General features: G+C 40.2%; 1 protein-coding gene across 4 annotated transcripts in view; it reads right to left on the bottom strand.

The window, feature by feature from the left end:
- PHACTR2 (phosphatase and actin regulator 2) overlaps nucleotides 1–22,473 on the bottom strand; it is a 134,211-nt gene that overhangs the window by 103,327 nt on the left and 8,411 nt on the right. Inside the window, exon 1 of one of the 4 annotated variants that reach the window (XM_021540416.3) lies at nucleotides 2,469–2,941. The exons of the other annotated variants lie outside the window; for them this stretch is intronic. Coding sequence (XP_021396091.2) covers nucleotides 2,469–2,481 — 13 coding nt within the window. The 5' untranslated portion in view covers nucleotides 2,482–2,941. Of the gene's footprint in view, nucleotides 1–2,468; nucleotides 2,942–22,473 lie in introns of those variants that run through there. 4 annotated transcript variants of the gene reach the window in all.

Below are 22,473 nucleotides of genomic sequence, written 5' to 3'. Positions count from 1 at the left end.
ATCAGTGTGTTTACATTTTAGTTGGCAGACTGCTGAAGAACAAATTAATCAGGCAGTTTGACTTAGAGATGGAAATAATCCTGCTGCTCTCTGATCTCATAAGTGCCCAGATGACACCACAAGGGTTTTCAAAGGTGTTCTCCCATCCCTGTAAATGTCAAAGGGACAGGCCAGATACACAGAGGTATTCAGCTGAACAGTCCCCACACTGGCATCCCAATTAGGGATCATGAGCCCTAAACATTCCTCTACAGACCTGGCTGTGTTTACTCAGCACCCTGTAGGCTCTTCGGGAATTGATGTATCACCTACACTCAAAGTATGGAAGTGGCAGGACTCTTGGAAGAGCAGCCTGGAGAAGGAAGCATGTCTACAACCCACGTGGGGCTGAAGCCCTCTGGGGGTTTGGAGCAAGCTGACCACAGGCAGTAGGAAGATCACTGGTAACCATGGAAGAAGAAACTGGATCACAGCCTTACCCTCTGCCATGATGTCCTCAATATGGCTTAGTTTCATCTGTTGTTGGGTTGGTTTGGGGCCTTTTTTTTTAACAACTAGATTTTTAGTTATTGTCTGAAAGGATCATTTTAAGCTATTTAAATGGTGTATAGGTTGTTTTCTAAAAATGGAAAATATCAGTCACCGTTTCTGCAGGAGAAAAGGAATATCTGGAGTTATTCAGCAAACTAATATTATAAGAAGCTTTGAGAATAGCTGGTAAGTTGTGCAGATATGAATCCTTAGTAATTTTAACTTTTTTCAGATAGTAACCAAGCTGGATTCTTTTTAGGACAAAAAACAAACAAGCAAATAAAACAAAACAAAACAAAACCCAAAAAAATCCTAAACAAGGAAAAAACCCCACAGAAAGGAAAATCTGTTTCTACGGTTTTCAGACACTAGCTTCCCTCTTCATCCCCCCAAAACCGGCCTTTAAAATAAATGTGACTCATTCTAGATCAGATTCTTATAGCTGGATTAAAGTGGTATCTCCATCAAGACTTGAATACTGTCAGTTGTTGATGCTGAAGGATGTAAAAACCCGGAGGAATTAGCAGCTCTGCCTGCCAGGGTATCTCTTGCCCACAGACATTCTGTGTCAGAGAGCAGGAATCCTTCTCCTCCAGCAGAAAATTCTGCCTTGTCATGCAATATCAAACAAAAGTCATTATCATTTATTATGCTAAGGCTTCTTAAAAGCTAGCCAAAGCACCAAGTGCAAAGAGTATTACTAATCTTACTCATTTCCAAAAATGAACATTTTACTAGAACCATGCCAGGTTTTTTAGATGCTGGCAATGTAATTTTCCATGATGTTAATTTTAAATTCTAGAAAAACTTTTTTTTTTTTTTTTTTTATTTTTTTTTTTTTTTTTTTTTTGTCCTGGACTTTACAGAAATTAAGGCAGCAAGACCCTTTTATCTGTTTGTCACAGAAGTTGATAATGATACATGTGAGATGAGAATGACCTGGACAGCTTAGCAGACATAAGCAAGAGTTTTGCTTCTACTACAAAAAAAAAAAAAAAAAAAAAAAAAAAAAAAAATCAATTCAAAACACGCACAACCTCCTGAAAATCACCAAAACCTACTGTAGAGTAATCTCTGCCACACACTGTAGAGGTGATTGCCACTTTTAAGGTCAACATTAGACAAATCTGATTATCTGAGCAGGTTTCAAAGGGCACTGAAACGACTGCAGATTGTGTCTCCTAATATGTATTGCACTAGTACCAATAAATCTGTGATATCTCGACACGTTCAAGTTTCACAGCAGTTAAAGCAGCATGCAAAATACCTGTCCCAAAAACCTCTATTTTTTCTCTGCCTTGTGATACAAGGTAATGCAAAAGGGGAATGCAAATAATGCATTTCATCACCGATGTAACGATGTGTGCACCTCCTTAGAAACCGTGAAATGCATTATTTGAGATGAAAATGCATGATCTAAAGTCAGAACATCAAAGAAAATTAAAAGTGCAAATACATTCAGTATTTTATGTACCAAATATGAAAGAGTAAGACATTGTACAGAGAAAACAGAGCCAGCTTAAAATAAGACATATGGGAGCTAAACATTATCTACTTCTTGTTAGCTTTATTAGTTACCTATCCACACCTATTTCAAAAAGTGAGAGATATTTCTCTCTGAAGTACATGCATTTTCCCTTCCTGCCACATTTCCTGCATATAGCTTCCAAAATAACACTGAATACCTTAAAAAGGCAGATGCTACATTACAGTTTAGGTTCACATTTCCAGGAAACAGAGCAGAAAAAGCCAGACTTTTAAGGGGTTAACCATTTAAGTGTGTCACATTTTAGACATAAAAATTTGCTTTAATTAAGGACATTTAAAAGGAAGAAGCCACAGAGGCTAAAGAAGCACATCTCCTGCAGCAAGTAAGAGAGGATACAAACGAACCCCGTAGCTCCACTAAGAATGAAGATCTGTTTTATTTCACTTACCGGTATTGTCCATTATTCCCTCCCGGTATTCAAAAAGCACAGTTCCCCAGAAAAGCAGCCGGCACAGTCTCAGGCTCGCTAATGAAGCTGGCTGCCCTTCTCCTGGTTATTAGACCTTGCTGGCAGTCAGAGCATACTTCATGTACTGACTGCAGTAGACATCACCAGGAAATTTATATCTCCAAGGATGACAAACAGCCATTAGCTCCATTATAGGCTGATTAAGATTGTGTGAGCCTATCAAGTAGATACGTAAATCCCCCAGGGTTTTACATCTATGGGGGGGAAAACAAAAGAACTCCTAGCCTATAATACTGAATATTTGTTTCTGAACAGTAAAAGTAACGCTGATGAGGAGAGGTTTAATGTGTAGGAAGGCAAAACCTTAAATACAAAAGGGATTTATTGCTGAGCACAGGGCTGTTATTTATCAGTGACGCAACAGCAAAAGTTTTAGGGAGAAAAAAAAAGGGGGAGGAATCCCTGGCTGAGAAAGTGTTAGGTTAGGCTACAATTTGAGCCGTTAGCTTTGGCTGTGCTTTAAATCCTGCAAGTTCTGCACCTGATGTTCTCTACATCAGGTGTTCTCCTTTTTGTGAGAAATACAGTAGATGTGCATATCTGTGAATGCATATCCATATATTAATTGCCTGGAAACATACATTATTATAGTGATCATAACTGAATGTAAGGACAGGGTAAAAAATAACTACAGGGCTTTACTTCTTTTAAAGTCAAAGTAAAAAACACTGAATGCTGGAGGGATTGGGCTCAACAAAATCTGAGTGACATGCTGAAATGAAGAGGTACTAATTCTAAATTTTCTATATCACCTGAGACTCTGAAGAGCAGGCTTTTCCTCCACAGAAGTAAACAAACAAATAAACTCAGTATAGACTCATAACAATTTCCTTGTACCAAGATATTAGGGGTCTATCCCCTATTTTGGAGCTGATTTGCTATGTAATCCTAAGTCAGGCATTTTGTGCCATAGGGTTTGCTCAGTGGTAACAGGGACATCATTGCACACATGGTCTTTAGTGAAAGACAATGCCACAAAGTACTGACACTTCATAAATGCTGCACAGTGTTTTCTCAGTATTTGGACCTTTCATTACATAATTCACTCCAATCCTCATTATTGCAATGAAGAAGGAATACATAATGTCTCCAATACATATAATGTCTCCATTATATTGACCCTCTGCCTCACAGCATCACATAAGCAACAAAATATATTTTCAATTCATCACCCCTTCAATGTTCCTTTGATGTAATCTGTATTTTTAAAATTTTAAATAAAAAGGCTGTTTCAGCCCTGATTTTTTTACACTGATTAAGAAGTGGAAAGAATCAATGGCTGAGAGCTAAAGTCATCAGCAAGAGTGGAGAATATCTAGGGCATACTGGATATATTTTGTATTTCCAGAAAGGAAGCGCTTGGAGGGCTAAGGAGAGACTAAAGATTAGAGATCTGTCACACTTCATATTAAGCTTCTATTTATAAGTGGCTTATAAAGAGCTTATAAAAAATAGAAGTTAACATAAGCATGTTGCATTAGTACATGTCACAGATAGCTACAACCACACTAACACAAAGAGTTAAAGATGACCAGTAAGGAGTTTATTCATTTGCTAGATCCTGTATCAGTTAATGACAATTGATTAATGTGCCAATTTGGGTAATTGGTTAATGTGCATTTGGTGAAATCCCAGTTGCAGAGGAGCACTAAACTGGAGGCTGTGTGATGACCATCTGATAAAGGCAATCACTTTTCTCCAGTTCCTCTGTGGGAAAGAGCTGCCTGTCGAGTGCTGGGTTCCTGGAGAAAAGAGAAAAAGCACAGGCTCTTGGCATGTCTTTAAAGCCCCACATGTCCTGGAGAGAGCTAGGGGATGTACTGCAGAGCTGGCAGCCTGCTCAGGAGAGAAAGGCAAAGGATTGTGCCTTTGTGCTAGGATGCTACTGCTCTACTATGGAGCCAACCAAGGGACCAGCAAGCTGCCTTTGTGAAAAGAAGAGATGTCTTGGTTTGAGATGGGGCTCTGCAGAACTGCAAATCCTACAGGTGCCAGTGCTCAAACAGCACTGAGGGATGGTGACAAAGCCACTGCAGGGCACAAGGACAGATATCTTAAATCCCACCAAGTATGCAAGTATCTTGTGCTTACTAAAATTAAGAGAGATTGGTTTTGAATCCAACTTGTTTGCTTTGAGTTTCACTGGAAGCTGGAATTGGGCAGCTCTGCACTTGAGAGGCCACCAGGCAATGGTGCAGCTATAGGAAACCAGTCCTTGTGGCTGGGGAATACTGGTGGGCAACTCCCCCTGCCAGAGACCCCAAAGGAAGATGCAAAGCTGCACCTACACAGACCTCAAGGAAGTGAAGAGCTCCAGACAGTGACTATTTCTGTGTGCAGAGCACTCTGAGTGTGCGTGCCATGGCTGAACCTCAACTGCAGGGCAGCTGGGCTTCATGGTGTCCTTCAGGGTGCTGGTCCCTCAGTCACACAGATGAAAAGACCTACAGGAGCACACCACAGCTTCCTTCCTGCCCACATGCACAGGTTTCCTTCCAAATATGCCCTGGAAGAGGCTAATGTGTACCCAGGTCCCTGCCTGACACGCAATTCAGATTCATAGCTTCAAATCAACTAAGGATCAGTATTGTAAGGTGCTAACTAGAGTATAGGAAGTCCAAATTGGAACAGCTTGATAAGCATTGAGTTTGGGTGCTTCATCATGGCTGTGTGACAGAACTATTAATGAAATTAACTGTTATTGGAATTTATTAGCTCTTGAAAGCTAACTATAAATGGAAATTTCATATGAAATTTGAATCAAAAGTATCTCAACAGGAAACTTCAAAAAAGAGACAGCTTTACAAAGTATGTGAATTGGGGTGGATTTAAAAAAAATTATAGGTAATTAGACTATTGCATAGAAATCAACAGGTGTGTATGATCAGGTGCCATTGTTGCAGGATTAAAGCAATGTTGGCCTGACTGAACATGGGAGAAAAGAAAGATCCAGATAATTGAAGGAATTCAACAATAAATTTCTTCATGAGAATGTGATTGTTATTTAGAAGTAAAATATACATATATTCCAGGCATACATTTACCTAATTTGTGAGTACAGAGTAACCCCATCACAATACACAGTTGCATGACACCAAAATGACTCAGTCTTTTTAAGGATAATTTTAGGTAAGGGCTAAGAAAATCAGATCTGCACAGGTGCAAACTTTCTCTTCATCTTAAAAAAATCTCATTCTCCATCAAACAGTATCCTGGTTTTCTTCACCTGTGAGGTGGTCATGTCTAACAATCCATTTCAGCCATAGGCACCTGGGCTCAATTCCTTGTTCATCCTGACTTTGTGCAGTCTCCTCCAACATCTGACCTAGGAACAGCTCGTACCCTGCTCACTTCCTACACCTCAGCTTGTGAGGATAAACACGCTGGAGGTTGTGTGAGACCCCAGTGTAGAGCTAGGAGCTGATGAAGTCACTAACCCAGATAATCAGGGCCAGTCTCGGGCAAAGAAAGCATTACAGGGTACATTCGTAGCACTGCTAATTACACAGAACCCTAATGATCCCGTCTCCAATATACCTGATGTACACAGCCTGCTGCAGCAATGACATTTCACTCCCTGGAAAATCAATGAGGATTCATGGAGGCACAGAAATCTGCCCAGGTAAGCAGCTAATAGAGAGATCAGGGTAAACAGAGACCTCAGTGCCCAGCCATCAAAAACACTTGGAGTTAACAAACCTGCAGAATCGATGGACAGCTTCAGCTGTGGTGTTTCCAATCATGACAGAGATGCCTGAGAACACATTTAGAAAATGTGAAATCTGGCTCCGTTCAGTGCACATTTGTCACTGCAAAGATCTGATTCTGTGAGATGCCATTTCGGGCAAAATGTTTCACTTCCCTTTCACTGTGTCTGTTTCTTCCCACACAGAAATCATCAGGCAGGTGTCTCTGGGATAAGCTATACTTGTTTTTAGTTGCTGTGGGTTTGAATAGTCATCGTCAATACTCTAAATAGACAACTTCATGCAATTCTTGTAAGTATCCACCAAGCCCCAGGGCAACAGCTGTGCTGAGCTCAGCTGTGCTGAGGGTCTGTAGCCCTCCAGAAGGTATTTCTTTCTCTGAAGTGCCTGTCCATCTGGTGAGGTGGTTTCACTGGGAGGGAAGGAAGGCCACTTTGAGACGGTATGTGAATAACAGCAAAAGATCTGCACTTTGCTACAGACATATCCCAGTAACAGAGATTGATGCTTGTCACAAAGTGGCTTTGGTGCTCATGAACTGCACCAAATCCGTAATTAGTCTATAACATGTCTATAAATACAAAGTTGCTAGATACACATTCTGTAGGATTTATGTATATGAAAACTGTCTCTGGCACGTTCTTGAAAATTGCTAGGCAAAAGGGAAAACCTCTTGAGGATATGCTGGACAGTATGCATGGTATAAGCTTCCCTGGGTAGGGGCTGAGGATTTAGCAAAGTGCAGAAGCAACTTCTAGCAGAAGCCTTCCCTAAGCCTCACTAACGATTCCCAGCATTGTTGGGAAAAGGTTTTGCCAAATGCATTTTCCCTGCCTTACAAAGTCAGAAGATTTGAGAGCAGGACAGTTACAAGGATGCTCTTTTCCTGGGAAGAAGCTCCAGTTCAACCTGGAAATGTTGTTAATACCAGCTGTAATTGCAGAGAGTGCAATTTGTTTTGCTGAGCAAACAGCAGGAGCCTCTTGTTCCCCAGGAAAACTTTATCCTTGAACAGCCCAGGCAGATGCAATGATTCTGACTCTTGCTGAAAGCTGCAAGGGGAGAAGCAACACCTCTGAAGTCAACAGATTTAAACTGAGAAAACAAGTAGAGAGTGGGATCCAGACAGCAATATGGGGTCGTTGTAGGTGGGGAGTTTCACAGCACAGATGGGTTTTCAGAGGGAGCAGGAAGGGGCTGGGCACATGTTGAGCTCGGTACAGAGAGAGTGGCAGGGCTGAGTGAGAGGAGAGACAGAGGAAGTGGGAGGGGAAAGCAGGGACATGAAGACAGGTCAAGAAAAAGCTTTCGGCATATCGTAGAGAGGGGAGCTCAGCAGGAGATAAAAGCATGGACAAGAAAAACATCTCTAAATACCTGATTCTTTAAGAAAATTGTAATTTTTTTTCGGAATCCCAGATTTTAGAGAATTCATGTCTACAAAGCAACATGGTATGTGTTCAGTTTGAAATACCTGAAAAAATAAACACAAGGTTTTCCTCTTTAGCTTTCTCACTGCTTCCTTTACAGAGGCTTTGCATGTGCCTAACTGCCTACCCAGTCCTGGAAATCTTAAGAGGATTTCTTGGATTTGGATATGCTTGAATGAATTGTGCCTGGCATGGCCAAAAGTAAATATATATTAACTATGTGCTGGTGTCACCATGAGCACAGCTGCATGGTTGGTGATGGGGCCTCATAAACAAGATGTCTAATGGCTTGAAGCATTTTTACTACTATTAAACCAGCTCAGAACTATTGGCAGGCTGTCTGCCTTCAGAAAACAATTTCATCTACTCAGAGTCAGGTCTAATTGACATGCTGGTGAAAATGCCTCAAGTCGCAGACTTGTCTGTGCTCCATCCTCCCTCATAGCCAGCCATTACTTCTGCATCATTTGCGTCATCTTGCCCTCTCATGAGCACATATCCACACACAACCTAAGCTGTGGTTATTCCTCTGTGTTCTGCCCTTTCTGTAAGTCAGACCCTCAAACTGTGCCATGTACCAGCTTCAGAGGGAAGTTCTGTAGATCTGAAACTGCCACACGTCTTCCCCCAAACTGCCAAGCATTTGCTGTCAGAATCAAAATATGCCCTTCTGTTTGCTTTTCACAGTCTCCTAAAATTAGAAATAACTTTGAAAAGGAAATGGCTACCAAAGGGGTTAGGGCTGTGATTTGTGAAGGTCCAGAAGCTGTATTTTCCTCTCTGTCAGAAAACTGGGTAAGTGTTCCAGGTGAAAGGCTACAAGACCTGGGCAGCCATTTACAGTGCCTGGCGTGGGTGTTCATGCATTAATATAACATATTGCTCACATAAATTAATGCTGTCAAGCAAACCGAAATAACCTCTCTCCCTTTCTCTTTAAATATCACAAACAAATGCTTTGAAACAAGTTATTATTCCTATGGAAACAGAGGAGCTCCAATCAAAACCTTACCTCACGGCATGGCCTTTGCTAAGGCCCAGAGTGCTAAGCTAAATCAGTTATAGAAAATAGGGAAAATAGTTCAAAATAAGAATTTTTCAGTGCAATTTTAAGGTATCAGGCTGCTATAATCCTCAGTATTATATGATTATAACAAGGAATAAAAAATTTGCTTCCACATGTCCACAGAAATAGTTCCACACTCAAACTCCATCGTATGGGCTGTGGGCTTTTCACACCTGAGCCAGACAGTTACAGAGCCTGTTACAAAATGTGCTGACTTTGGAAATCTAACAACATCTTTAAATGTTCTGAAACCATTATAATATTTGACCAGATCGAGTATTTGCCTTAGAACAGATTTGCTATAAAGAGGCCAAGCTGAAGTTCTGCATACAGTGACAGCCAATTTTGGACCTCAGTTTGTCTCTGTCTTGACCATACTGAGCCTGGTGTGGTGGCACCTTGATCTCAGCATTTGGCTTCATCAGGATGGTAACAGAAGCAAAAATACTTCAGCCTTCTACTGCAATGCGAAAAGTGAACACACTTTTGAGTCATAGGGGCCAGGGCACCAAGAAGAAACAAAATGCCTTTTACTCTGTCAGTGGAGTTACAATAAAAAACTGATTGAAAACTGAGACTAAGCATGCTCAAAGTAAAAACATGTATCTATTGCAACAGCAAATGTGATTAAGTTACCAAGGCTATCAGTGGATTTTCTGTCTCTGGAGGTCATTGCATCAGGACTACATGTCTTTCTGGATGACGACAGTAAAACACAAGTTACTGAACTCAACAAAAGTGTTAATGGGCATAATTTAAGGGCTTGTATCACAAAGTCAGACCTAATAACCCCTCTGGCATTAGTGCCATGAATCTATGTAAAAATGGCAGTCTTCATTATCCTTGCTGAAGTAAAATGTCAGACCTTTATCATGCCTTAATGACTGCATATAATAGATTTACAGAACATTTTACCCTACTCTTTATCTTGGGACCTTATTCTTACTTTCTGCCCCCCCCCCCACTTTTCCTCGACTCTTCTGCAGATTTTTCTCTTGCAATCTTGTGTGCAATAAAAAGAGAGGGATTTTAACCTCACCGAGAGGCATAAACATAGCTCTATTTCTATTTTCCCTTAAAATCTGCTAACAGATAATCCAGTAAAGAAAAAAGCAAGGAAAGACAATATATCCTGGTCTGAAGATCTGAAGTGACATCAACTTACAGTGAAGCTGACAGCAAAACTTCCACTTCACTCAGGCCAGGATTTTGGACATAAAACATGTGACCACAACTATGTTAAGGATAGGGAAGATTCTGTGTGTTTCAGTTTGTTTTAAGTAGTGTGAGTGAAAATACATCAATAAAGTCTTAGGCAATGGAATAGAAGACTGCATTTAAGATATTTACTGGCATTTGTCTTAACCCTGTCTCTCAGCTGAAGTAAAATTTAGGCAAGGAAGACCTAGATAACAATCACTTAAATGTCAAATGCCACCCTTAGGAAAATGAACAAATAAATACCAAGAGAGAAAAAGTTTTTGAAACTCCAAAGGCTGACAAACAAATGCTAGTGTGCTGTACATGATGCACTGTACATTTAGCCAGACAAACTCAACTGTCTCTTTGGAGATTAATGTTTTGTAACTAAATTTTTGAGACACAAATCTGAGCAGATATAAACTGGAAACAAACAGAGCACACACTTGACAAGATGCACTACAAAGAAGTATAACTTCAGCTTGTTACCTTGCTGTCTCTTCCCTCCTGGTACTGCTAGTTATCATACAGATCTTGCCACAAACTTGTATTGCTTTTGAACTCCATAATGTACATTGTTAAAGTAAAATCCATCATCCAGAAGTGACCATCAAATAAAAGACCACTCTTCGGTACTGACAGATATTATGTGATAGTTGGAAAGGAGAATGGCAGAAGAGCCTAACTAAAGCAGAGTGAAAAACACTCCTTGAACAGGTTTTCCTAAATGACTTAAAAAAATATCTCTTTACCTATATTTATCTATTAATTTACTATGTATTTTACCATATTGGGACTGAATTCTCAATTAATCACAACTTCTGTTACACATAGAAGGGACTTCTTTACATAGTCATAGTCCAAGCTATGCCTGATGGAATTACGTCTCATCTCTTCAAGCTCAGGGTTACTATTACTTCAGTCCTTGGGTTTCCATGGAGTTGCAATGATTGCTTTCCTCCTTCACTGGCAGGAGCTCAAGCTGAATGGTCTGTGTAACTGTGAAGAGTGCCCAGCATGCCTGAATGGGGTCTGTCTGTGTTCTGCCAGTAGAGACCCCTGAAACAAAACATCTTTTTTTCTGTATCTATTTCTCCTGCTCTTTCCTGACTCGGAAGGAGAGATTTATGATTGAAAACTGTCTGCATGATCAGCCTCCTCAAGGGATCCAGCTGGACTAAAATCACAGCTCCAGATATTGTACAAGGTGCTTCACACTCACAACAAAGGATATTTCTTTTAAATGACTAACAGTCAGAGATTGACTTCACCTATTCAAGTGCAGAAAGTGTGGTGAATTGATTGCTGGTGTATGTGTAATTTAACTCTCAGCACTCTGATCCGTTAGAGGAATGTCTGATCAATTTGACTTCTGCTCAACACCTGTCCTGAACTGCTTTAGGTGCCACATAGAGGACCACTTTAGCTTGTACAGCTTGATGATATTCTAATACCAGCAACAAAACAGATGCTCAAATGCACCTCAAAGGTACTGAAAGGATGGGCATATTTTAATTATTTTAAAACACATATTTTACCTGCAGAAGCTCATAAACAACACCAGTTATTGTAATCTTATTTGGTAGCTAGTGTGCTTGCCAGAACTTCCTGTAAAATGTGTGTGACAAACACAGAGCCTAGCAGATATCAGCAAAGTACATCAGGCAAACTGGCAAGCTGGAGATGTGCCACATGCAGGTGTTGGGAAAACACGCATTAGAAAGAGTTTGCTTCTACTGAATGAATAGACAAAGTAAATATTTTCCATTTCAGGATGTTACTGTGTCACCATAGGCTGTACTTTTGTTAGGCCACAGCTAGCCAGTATAGCAGAAGTGAAACCCTGAAGCCAGTTCAGGTCATAATGCTGATAATTCAGCATCCCAAACCTTTTTATTCTGAGCCAAAACTCCAACTGTACTCCACTGTAGCATGGAGCAAGAGGATAAACTACTGCTTATACAACAACATAAAAATTTCCAGTGCTGAAAGGTGTACTATAATGAAACCAATAACATGTTGTAAATCTGGTTTAGACTGCTTGGTTACTTTGCACAGAAGTGTGCATATCTGGGGAAGAAAGGTAGAAGGACCTTCTGCATGTGCCTAACTTGACCAAAGAGGCAACAAGGAAGCCAGGGAAACTGTGGAAATACACACCAAGGAAAACTATGACCAAACACCAGCTGAAAAAGACTGTGCTGCTAACAATGAAATGATGCCCTTTTGTTTGACTCCTGCTTTTGGGAAACAGACTTGGTGTATTGACAGATGAAGAAATTGAAGATATTTCTGTTTCTAGTATCAGTTTGTCATCCTAAGCAAAACAGCACATAAAGTTGTGTGAAAGTTCAAAAAGGGGTCAAATCCACATGGCAAATTGGTTTTTGCAATTTCTTGCCTTCCTTAGCTGTTGCCCAAACCACCCTGTTTATTGTAACATGCCTTTCACCTAGACATCCCTTCCCAGAGTGTCATGCAAGGCCATTTAATCCCTTTTGTGGCAAACAAGTCAGCACTCTTTTCCTGGGGTGGTAATAAATGTAAAAAGAACTCCAAAGTGACACTTGTATGGCATTGTTCCTTTTCTTTTCCCCGTACAATAGCACCCACTGGCAGTTGCAGTGCCTATTTTGTGCACAATCTGGGATGCTGCAATTAACTTCTGAACACAAGTCTTCCCATAAAAGCACCAACAAAGGGGAAGGAGGGAAATTATGCATCCTGCCTCATTTATTTCTAAATATAACAACATTTCATCAAGAACATGATGCTTGAATTTGCCTGGAGAGCATATTTAGATACTTCAGGGAAAGGTGCCCTCTTGAGAGCAAGAAGAAAAAGCTCACTAAAGCTGGTGGTTGAGTATTTCAGAGCTATGTTGTCCTTCTCTTCGCATTGCAGGGTGGTGAGAAGTTTAAGCTTCTTTCCTTCAATAAGAAAGAGACTACTATACAAGGAAGCTGACAACAAAGTATTTGAAATATTTTTATTTACCTTATTAAGAGTGGTTTGATTATTAAAATATAATGAATTTGAGATAGCTATTTTATGCTATTGTATTTTTTTTTTTTGTTACTGAGGCCAGCCTGGACAATGGGATTACAATGAAGATTGTTCCTCCTTGATTCCTCATTTTCCATCATGATTTTAAAGCACAGGTGTGCCATCTCTTAACAATTTCCTTTCTCCAATTTGCATTCAGTTTAGCAGTGTAGGTAAATGGCACAATCACATGCAGTCATAATCTCACAACTCTTCTGGAGTACAAGCTGGGCCAGGGATTGCCCCATGAAAGATCCAGCAGGAGATGCCTTTTTGAACTGACAGAAAACTACAGACACATATTTTTGAGAACAATTTATCAAACTGTTGTACTCTTACCTCATGAAGATAACATCTAGGCCATGTTTCCATGACACTGATTTCTGAACTAGACCTGTCCACAAATACAGGACAGGTCTAGTTTAATATATATACAAGTTTAATAATTACATTGATATTTTATAAAGGAAATGTTGATTGAAATAGATAAACATTAATGTGCTTAGTCAGAACATGAAGATTCTCTGCTATATATCTCCCACAGGTTTTTAAGTCCAAATCCCTTTGCAAGTAGGCCAAATAATCAATTTAAAAGGAAGAATTTGGGTATTACATTGTTCTAAGGTTGCAACAAGCAATGTAGTAGACCACCCTTTAATTGTATCTTTAGGTCAATGTTTTATCTGAATTCAAACCAAATTAGTGCATAATTTTAAAATTAATTTTAAACCCCAGATCAAACAATCAACCAATCAATGAAAAAGCCTAAATAAAACAAACAATCCCCAAACCAAAACAGCAACAACAAAAAAAACCCACACAAAATTAAAAAAAAAAAACACAAAAAAAAAAAAAAAAAAAAAGATAAAACCCCTTGTGGATTTCATCCTGGCATAAGAATATGATCAATTACACATTTCAAGACTAGATGGAATTACACCATGAAATCTCCCCCAGAGTCCAGGAAGGAAGAATTTCTACCACCCTGCTCTAGAAACAGAGCCTGCTCCAAAGTCTTCAGAAAACCCGCAGCAATCCTAGGTATTCTTGAGCCACTGGAGCTGAAACACACCAAGAGTTTCTTTTGGATGCTGTGGAGTGAAGGAGCTTTGGCTCCTTAGTCTTGCAGATGCTGCAGTGGATGCTCAGGCATAGCAGGAAGAGTGTGACAGCTCAAGACTTGTACTCACCTGGGACCTGGTTAAGAAGAGCTACTTAAAGGCTTTTTTTTTTTTAAAAGACTCTCCCTCTCTCTCCTTATTCACCTGCACGTATATGTGGGAGATGGTCAGGACTTAGAAATGTAATTTTACTGACATGGATTACATTCTATCAAATGACACAGTCATTTTTCACTGAGTCACTTTTTATTATAATTTCAGGCAGTATTGAATAAATAACAGAGAAATGTTTTGATAAGTGAGTAAGAGTGCTCTTTTCATGTTTCATTTGGTGATATGTCATGGGAAAACTGCTTTAGCTTACTTTTAGTCATATATTTACTATCTATAATCTTTATTGTTTCATGTAGAAAAAAATTTCTGTTGCAGATGGACTGGTATACATGAAAACTTTGACGATATCTTTGATACTTATCAGCTGTATATGAACCACTTAACCTTACTGTGGGTTGGTTTTTTTCATGAAATACACTCTAAAAGAAAAATCTACCATGCCCTTCTCTTCCAAGAATAAAAGAAAATAAATTGAAAAAAGAAAAAAGGAAAACAAAATTTTCCTTCCATAAAACTGTTTTGAGGTTGGAAAGAATGACTGATGTCTCTCTTTTAGGCTTCTGGAGAAAGTCTTTTCAATGCTGGAATTTCTAGGCTGGGAGAAGGAATGACTATTTTCAGCCTCATTCAGTCTAGTCAGGGGATTCTGCATCTGCCCTTAGAGCTGCATACACCAAATCTAAATGCCTACCAGGCCAGGAAGACATCAGGGTACCTAAGTGCACGATGCTAATCAAGGCCAAAATATATTTCTGAACACATTTTATATAGATGCAATTTTTTGATTTAGAAAATAGTACTTCAGGTTCAGCACACACAGAAATTTTAATCCAATTATTTTAATGATTTCTTTCTCAGAAGACTACGTAATAAAGGTGCAACTCAGACTGAGAGTCTGATTTTGCAAACTGGCTGTGGACTAGGGTCAAAGCACTCTGCACAAATACTGGAAAACCTGGTACTAATTAAAGCCAGATTCCTACATAAAGGATCAATAGTCAAGTGTGCAACAGGCTGCTGGCAAAAAAATAAGAGCTTCTGTTAGTTTCCAAACAACACAGACAACAGACCTTGCTCCCCTGCTCCTCAGCAGTTTCTTGGACAGATCAATACAGAACTCACAAGCCCTGACCGAAGTACATCACAATCGATACGACAGGGAGATCAAATTTCACCAGCACAACTGATAATGCCAAGCTTGCAGCATTACCTTGGCTGAGGGGAGAGCAAAGGCAGATAGTAACATTTTGTGTTTTTTAAATAGACATTTTATAGATTAAAAAAAAAAGAGGGGGGGGGGAGAAGGGAGCATTAGGAAGTTTAAAATGCTGACACACCATCCCCATCCCATCCCACTCTAGCTTTAAAGTGCTTTTAAGGACACTTAAGGCACTGAAATTAATGAAGACCCAGAGGTGACTTCCTCTGGGAAGGAGCAGAAACCAGGCAAAACCAGCTGAGGGCAATCTGCTGCAGATCACTGCCTATAAACAAGCCTATATTTCAGATCCTGACTGCGGGTAGGTGCCGGATCCGGGCAAAAGCCCAGCGCAGAGGCAGGCTGTGCAGCTCAGCATCACCAGCGCTCCATCTAGTGCAGCAGCCTCTCACAGCAGCTCCTCCCGGGCACCCAGAGCCGCTCCCCAGCAGCCCCTGGCAGGGCAGCCGGCAGGGGAAGGCACCTCACCGAGCTGTGCAGGTGAGACATGAGGGGAGGCACAGCGGATGGGTCGGAAGGCAGAGGGGGAATTTGGGAGCGCACGGTGTGAGGCATGCAGGGTGTGTGACTGGACTCAGGGGAAGCTTTTTGGGTGGTAATAAGGCAAGATGCTGCAGTAATTACATGAAGAGTGCTCTTAGACCTGAAGTCCTATCAAAAATTACTAGAGTAAGGAAGATGTAACAAAACAGGAGGCATAAGGTATAATCTACCTGGGCAATATATTCTGTTTTGACCATATATCAATGAACATAACCATACTCACAAAACCCAAAAAGCCTGGCTTTTCCAAATTTTTCCTATTTCCATCCTCCTGCAGGAAGGTCACAGAAGCTGTTTGGCCTTGTAGAACAGGAAACAGCACAAACAATAGCAGAAGAAAGCTCCATTGCATTACACCTTCATTACACAGGGAAAGAATTAAAAGATTGCTCATATAGGTGATTATTTTTTCAGGTAATTACTATAATGCAAACAAATTGTTTAAAGCCACCAACCCAGTCATTTGCTGCTTTCTGTCAATATTTTCCACTTCCTCCACAGACCTGTTGGAAAATCTCAGTCTATGGACCATTCTCGTATCTATAGCAGAGCAGAACTGGAGCTGGTAAGGGTCCAGCACATCATCTCTGCTGGCCACCACAGACAGATGGACTCCTACAGTAATTGCTGCTAGATGAAGAACATCCCTACTTTTCCCACACTTGGTGGACATCATAATACAAAAGACCTGGAGAATAAAGATTTTCCACTGAACAAGAATCCAAGATGCTGAGCCAAAAGGTCATTTGTTGGAGATAAAGTGAAAGAAGCAGAGCAAAAACAATGGATTTTTCTATATAAATCATTTGCTCTGTTTGTGGACATAAGGGAAGACCAACATAAAAAAAAAAGGTATCAAAAATTTCAGTGAAGTAATTTCTTCTGTTTCTGATGGGGATCTTTCACATTTTAAACCATTTCAATTTTTCTTTGCTATATGAGTCAGTACTTTTTCATCTTGATTTCTCCTGGCCCTTCCTACTCATCTTGGTACTATAATAAAAGGCCTAGTTGTGTGGAGGGAGATGATACTGCTCACACCAGAGAAGAAAAGCTAGTGTACTTCTCTCTTCCTCTCACATGCAGCAGAGGAAGTCAGTCACAGATAATCATGAACAATCCCATCATCTTTCTCTCCTTACCTGAGTAACAAGGAGCTGAAGCAGGGCTCTCCTCCCATGAGGAGATCCTCTTCTCTGAAGGTTGGCTGCCTGTAGACTCCCACATCACCAAGTGAACCTTCATAGGGCTTTCACAGGATAAAGGTAGAAGCTGTTGTGTATGGATTTGCTGTAGAGGATTTGTACTTGTTCTTTGTCTCATTTCCTTTGGAAAACAATCTTACATTTATTTTGATCCTTATTGACCCTGGCCAATCAGAAAACCTGTTAATGCATCTCATCCCTGTTAATGCATCTGATCCCTGCTTACATCAGGATTTTCTTAAGAGGCTGGAAGTGAAAAATGCCAGTCTGCTCCCAAAGGGACTTTTGCCTTCTACAGAATTATGATATTTAACTTCAGGTCACCTCATCTTCAAAAAGTGTTGTAAAGAAGCCCTCCTGGGATAAAAGCTGTAGCAATCCATTCCATCCCAAACCTTTGCTTTGACCCTTTGAAGTCAATAGCTGCACTGCCAACCACAAGTGCACCAACATAATGAATCAAGCCTCCAGGAACATGGAGATGCAATAGAAAGCATATTATAACTTCTCTTGGAATAAAAAAAGAACAGTAGTTTTTCTGCCTCTTTGTCCAAACCTCTGAATGCCCAGGCATGGGAAAATTGTGTTTTCAGAAGTTTTCAACACCAAAGAAGTCCAGCAGCCACTGGAGGGAAAAAAATCCACAACTGAGAATGCGACAGTAAGAGCCAAACCAAAACAATGTTAAGCACTGGAAAGCCACAATGAAGTCACGAGGCAGTAGCCTCCACTGGCAGTGCACTCCTGCATTTCAGAGGGGGCTGCACAGCACCTGACAGTGAAGCTTGGGTGGGATGCAGTCACAGTGATGGCTTGGCTGGACCTCTCTGGCTTAGCCTGGGTGGCATCCTCCACTGAAGGATGCTTGGTCTACTGGAAACACTGCATCTCCTCCTGTTCTCAAAGCCAGTGCATTTGTGGAGAGATCAAAAAGTCTGTATTATCTAATTACACTACTTCAAATCATAGAAATGGGAGGGAAAGATGACAGCATATATTCAAGAGGGAAAGGAAAAGGGTGCCCAGCCCCTTCTCCTTCCATGGCAATCTCAAAGTGCAGTGACAGAAACCTGTTTCCCTCTTCTTCAGCATTCTCTTGGAGATACTCAATAGCTACCAAGCAGCTCCTACCTTCCCTGTGGCTGGGTACCTGTATTTTCTAGCAGAGAAAGTAAGGCCCCACCAGTCTGATGTTCATATTTCAGTCATTTAGAAAAACATCACTTAAATGAACCAGACTGAACTGAAGCTGGGTAGCTATTTTTTCATACATACACGTTATCATACCTAAGAGCTCTGCAGTGCCTATGTACAGAGCACCCTTGACGTGCTCTTCTTCCTTGTGTGCCATGAATTCCCAGCAGAAGAATCTGTATCGCAATTTTACATAAAAAACCCAAAACACTAATAAAACCATCCTGCAGTTCTGCAGCAGCATTTATTTCAGTGCCTGCTATCCACATGATCCAGCCAATGTTCAGTGCTATTATAGAAATTCCAGGGCTCAGAGAAATCCACTTAGGGACATTACATCACTCAGACTGGAACAGAGGAGAAGTATTTCATTAAAAGACAAACAAGGAATTTTGGTTCCTTGAACCATACCAGTCTTTATCCTACAGGAATCTTCAACACCAGAGTAAATCTCACTAGATATCCCCAGATATCTGGCATCTACCAAATATCATTGAATTTGGCTTCTGATTTTTCCCTGGTATAATTATGAGATTGGCCAACTTACTTTTACAGGAATCCTAAATTGCTGAAAAAAAGGTCACTCTTACAACGCTAATAGATTAAGCTCACATTAACAAATGAAGCACAGACTACTGCAAAGTGTGCATATTTTGATAGCTGTTATTGACATGTAAAATTATTAACTTGGATATCATTTGAATGTATTTTTTTAAAATCCAGTCCTCCTTAGAAATGTGCATAATTTGAAGGATCTTATTCTGAGTCTGAGAGAGATGCATACTGCCTTTTGCAGAGTTCTTTCTGGACTTTCCCCCTCTCTCCTTTTATTATGATAATCAATATTTGCATGAAAATATTTTGGATCAAATATCTTTTCATACATTATATGCATGAAGTTTAGTTTTCTGGAGCTTATTTTCTCTGTGGGTCATATATAACTGAGAGAAGTACATTGAAGCAGAAGTGTGGAGTTCTAATAAATATTAGAATTCACTTCATTAATTGGTGCCTGAATTAAAATCTCTTTGATATCTTTAAAGAAGGTGATGGTCTTTGAAGGCAGACTAAGCTTGTTTATTTAAAGTACTTCTCACTGGCAAAACCCCATTGCCTGGAATTCATCTAAATATTCTAAATATTCAAACAAAGTAATCTAAATATATATTTATCTTATGCTTAGGATAAAACTGTGTGAAACAAAACTCATCAAAATACTAAGAGCAGATTTGGCTTTGCCCTTTCATTTTGCTTATCCAATTGTCAGTTATTTATTTGCTGCTTGAGAGAATTCCTTTCCATCTCTTTCACTTCTGTCTGCTTTTAAAGGAGGTAGAGAGAACACCCTGCCACTGAGTGTGGGTCATGGATGTGGCTCTTCTATCCACTAACAAAGCAAGAACCATCTTTATTTCCTTTGCCCAGCGAGTCTGCCAGATGGATGGATTGTATACTCAGTCCTCTATCCCTCTGCTGTCATCCCTGAGCCTAAACACAGCAATAAAAAACCAAACAAAAAAATCCAAACACTCACGACTGCCAAAGACCCTACTCGTTATTGCTGCAAAAAGTTTACTTTCACTTACTTTGTAGTATGTTTCCAGCTCTAGTTTTAAGTGCTTCCAGCACTTAAGAGAGAGCAACTTTCACTGTTCCTTCTGGGAGGCCATTCCCCAGCCCAATAAATCTCACTCCCAAGAAATTTTAGACATCCCTCCTGTGCTTACAGTGCTTTTCCAATCTTGGCCTATCATGAGTGGAACAAATATCTTTTTCCCCATAGAGTTTATATAATAACACAATAAAGTTGCAAAAACTGTGCACACCACTGAGTTACTTTGACTCAGCAGAAATTTATGGGATAACAACTTCTATGTTGCCAGCAAGACATAATTTAAAATCTCAATAAATTACAAATTTCTACTGAAATGCAAAGCCATCTAGAACAGACAACATTATTACAAACTTCATAGAACACATAGGAAAAGAAGCATGGAAAAATCTTTAAACTGCTGACACCAAAGTAAAGTCTGATGGACTGCTTCCCCCCTGTATTTAGCAGACTGGTTACACATATCTTGCCAGCACTCACTCTGTCTGTGATGTTTTCTTTCTCTTTTTAAAAGACCAGCAACTGAGTTGTTTTAAAAATTATAAAAAGAAGTGCTTTGGTTGTATTTGACTTTACCCAGCTTGAATTAAAAGTGATTTCAAAGTAATGCCTTAGCTGCTGCTAGGCAATTACCGGGTGTACTATCTTCCTTCAGCCAAGGAGAGCCAAACCTGTGGAGCCACCTGGCACTGAGTGAAGGGCAAAAAAAAAACAAAACCACAAACAAACAAACAAACAAAAAACCAAAAAAACCCCATGGAAATTTCAAGGGGGGGAAGCTTTCTTACAAGGTCTAGTGATCATCAGGACAGTTTTTTGATACAGAGCCAAAAAAGGGGCAGGCAGCAGCACATCCAAAATCCTGAAGTCTTTTGCCCATATAGCTGAAAGGAAGTCATTCGCTCTGCTCATTCCCGCCAGGCCTGGCAAGTGCTGCACTGCAAGGGTGCAGCCTGCAGAGCTCCTTTCAGGCAGACCACTGAATGCAGGAGTGTGTTCAATGCCCTCATTTACCCTGTGGCCAGCGATAAACATCCTGCACCCCAGAGAGACTGCTGGCTTGCCAGCTGAAATCACCTACAAAATTGCACACATATTCACCAGTTTGCTTTAAGAAGATCTCATTTGACAAATCCTAAGATGACCAGCTAATTATGAGAAAGCACTGGAAATGACTGCATCATTTTTTTTTTTTTAAGTCTTTTCCCAAAATGATTTTTGCTATTTGTAGATCAAATGCCATTGTTTATCTCAACTTCTAAAGAAAGGCAAAATTCATAGCAGATTTGTCTCCAAATACTTAAATAGCTGGCAGACTTGTTTATATTTGCTATTCACTAAAATTAACATGATGTGAAATTTGCCACTCAGTTTTGTTTGCAGGAAGGCACCATGATTTTTTAAAAAATGCTATGAACTCAAAAGTCAGACAGCTGGAAGAAAGATGCCATGCCCTTGGGGAGGTGTAATTCTCTCTCTTGGCTCACTCCTAAGGATATAGAGCGAGAGTCTACTCAGAAACACAGACAGAGGTACCATAAACTTGTGTAACAAAGGCAGCTTTGCCATGCTGAATCCTTGGAACTGGAGCAGTTCTTATCATGGTTTGGGATGTCCACTAGTCCCTGATCAATTACTCTGGCTGTCTAAGCAAAATAACGTATTTCAAATCCAATTCTTCTGAGCTAGCCAAAACTGCTTTAAATCAGAATAAAAATCAGAATTATGTCTTGCAGACTCTGCCTTTTTGTGCTGCGCCTTGGTATCAATAATCTTTTTTCAGATAAAAAAGTCACAGTTTCATTGGTGGCTTAAACCACCAACATTTACTGGCCGCCCTGACACTGGGCAAGAGAGGAATTAAATTAAAAAGTGGCAAGCAGATGACTGCTAATTATCCTTTCACTCATAAAGTTTAAATATAGCTGCCTGTGTTTGAACACAATGAAGGTCTGCAATTAGGGCACATTCAATTGCAAATGCACCACAACCCCTCTTTACTGCGCTTGTAGATGATGCGAAACAATACCTCGATATCAATTCTACTTAGTGGCTGTAATTTTCTTCAGTAATGTGTGTATTAGTCACAGATATACGTTAAAAGCTGTAATTCTACCCCAAAACCAAGAAAAGCAAACATATGTTGGAATTCATCCCCTTACGGGCCACCAATTATTGGTGTCGGTGCTTGGCATCACTGTTGGTTTATCATCTTATTGTAAAACTTTCATACCTTCTGTCTGTGAGTTCTCAGGGACAGCTCCTCACAACACTGACTCCTTTTCTCTTCCTTCTGCACGGCTGGCTGACTCCTTCCTGTCCCCTGCAGCACATACTAACCCTTGCTGTTCCTAGCACAACCACCTGGCCCTTACTCCTCACAGGAACACAACCATCCAACTCTGCCTCGAGCAGCTAATCCACTCTCTTCTAACACCCATCTCATTCGACACAGCTGTGACCTATTA

The sequence above is a fragment of the Lonchura striata genome, chromosome 3 (genome assembly GCF_046129695.1).
Source record: "Lonchura striata isolate bLonStr1 chromosome 3, bLonStr1.mat, whole genome shotgun sequence".
NCBI lineage: Eukaryota > Metazoa > Chordata > Aves > Passeriformes > Estrildidae > Lonchura > Lonchura striata.
This window is presented reverse-complemented; position numbering and strand designations above follow the sequence as displayed.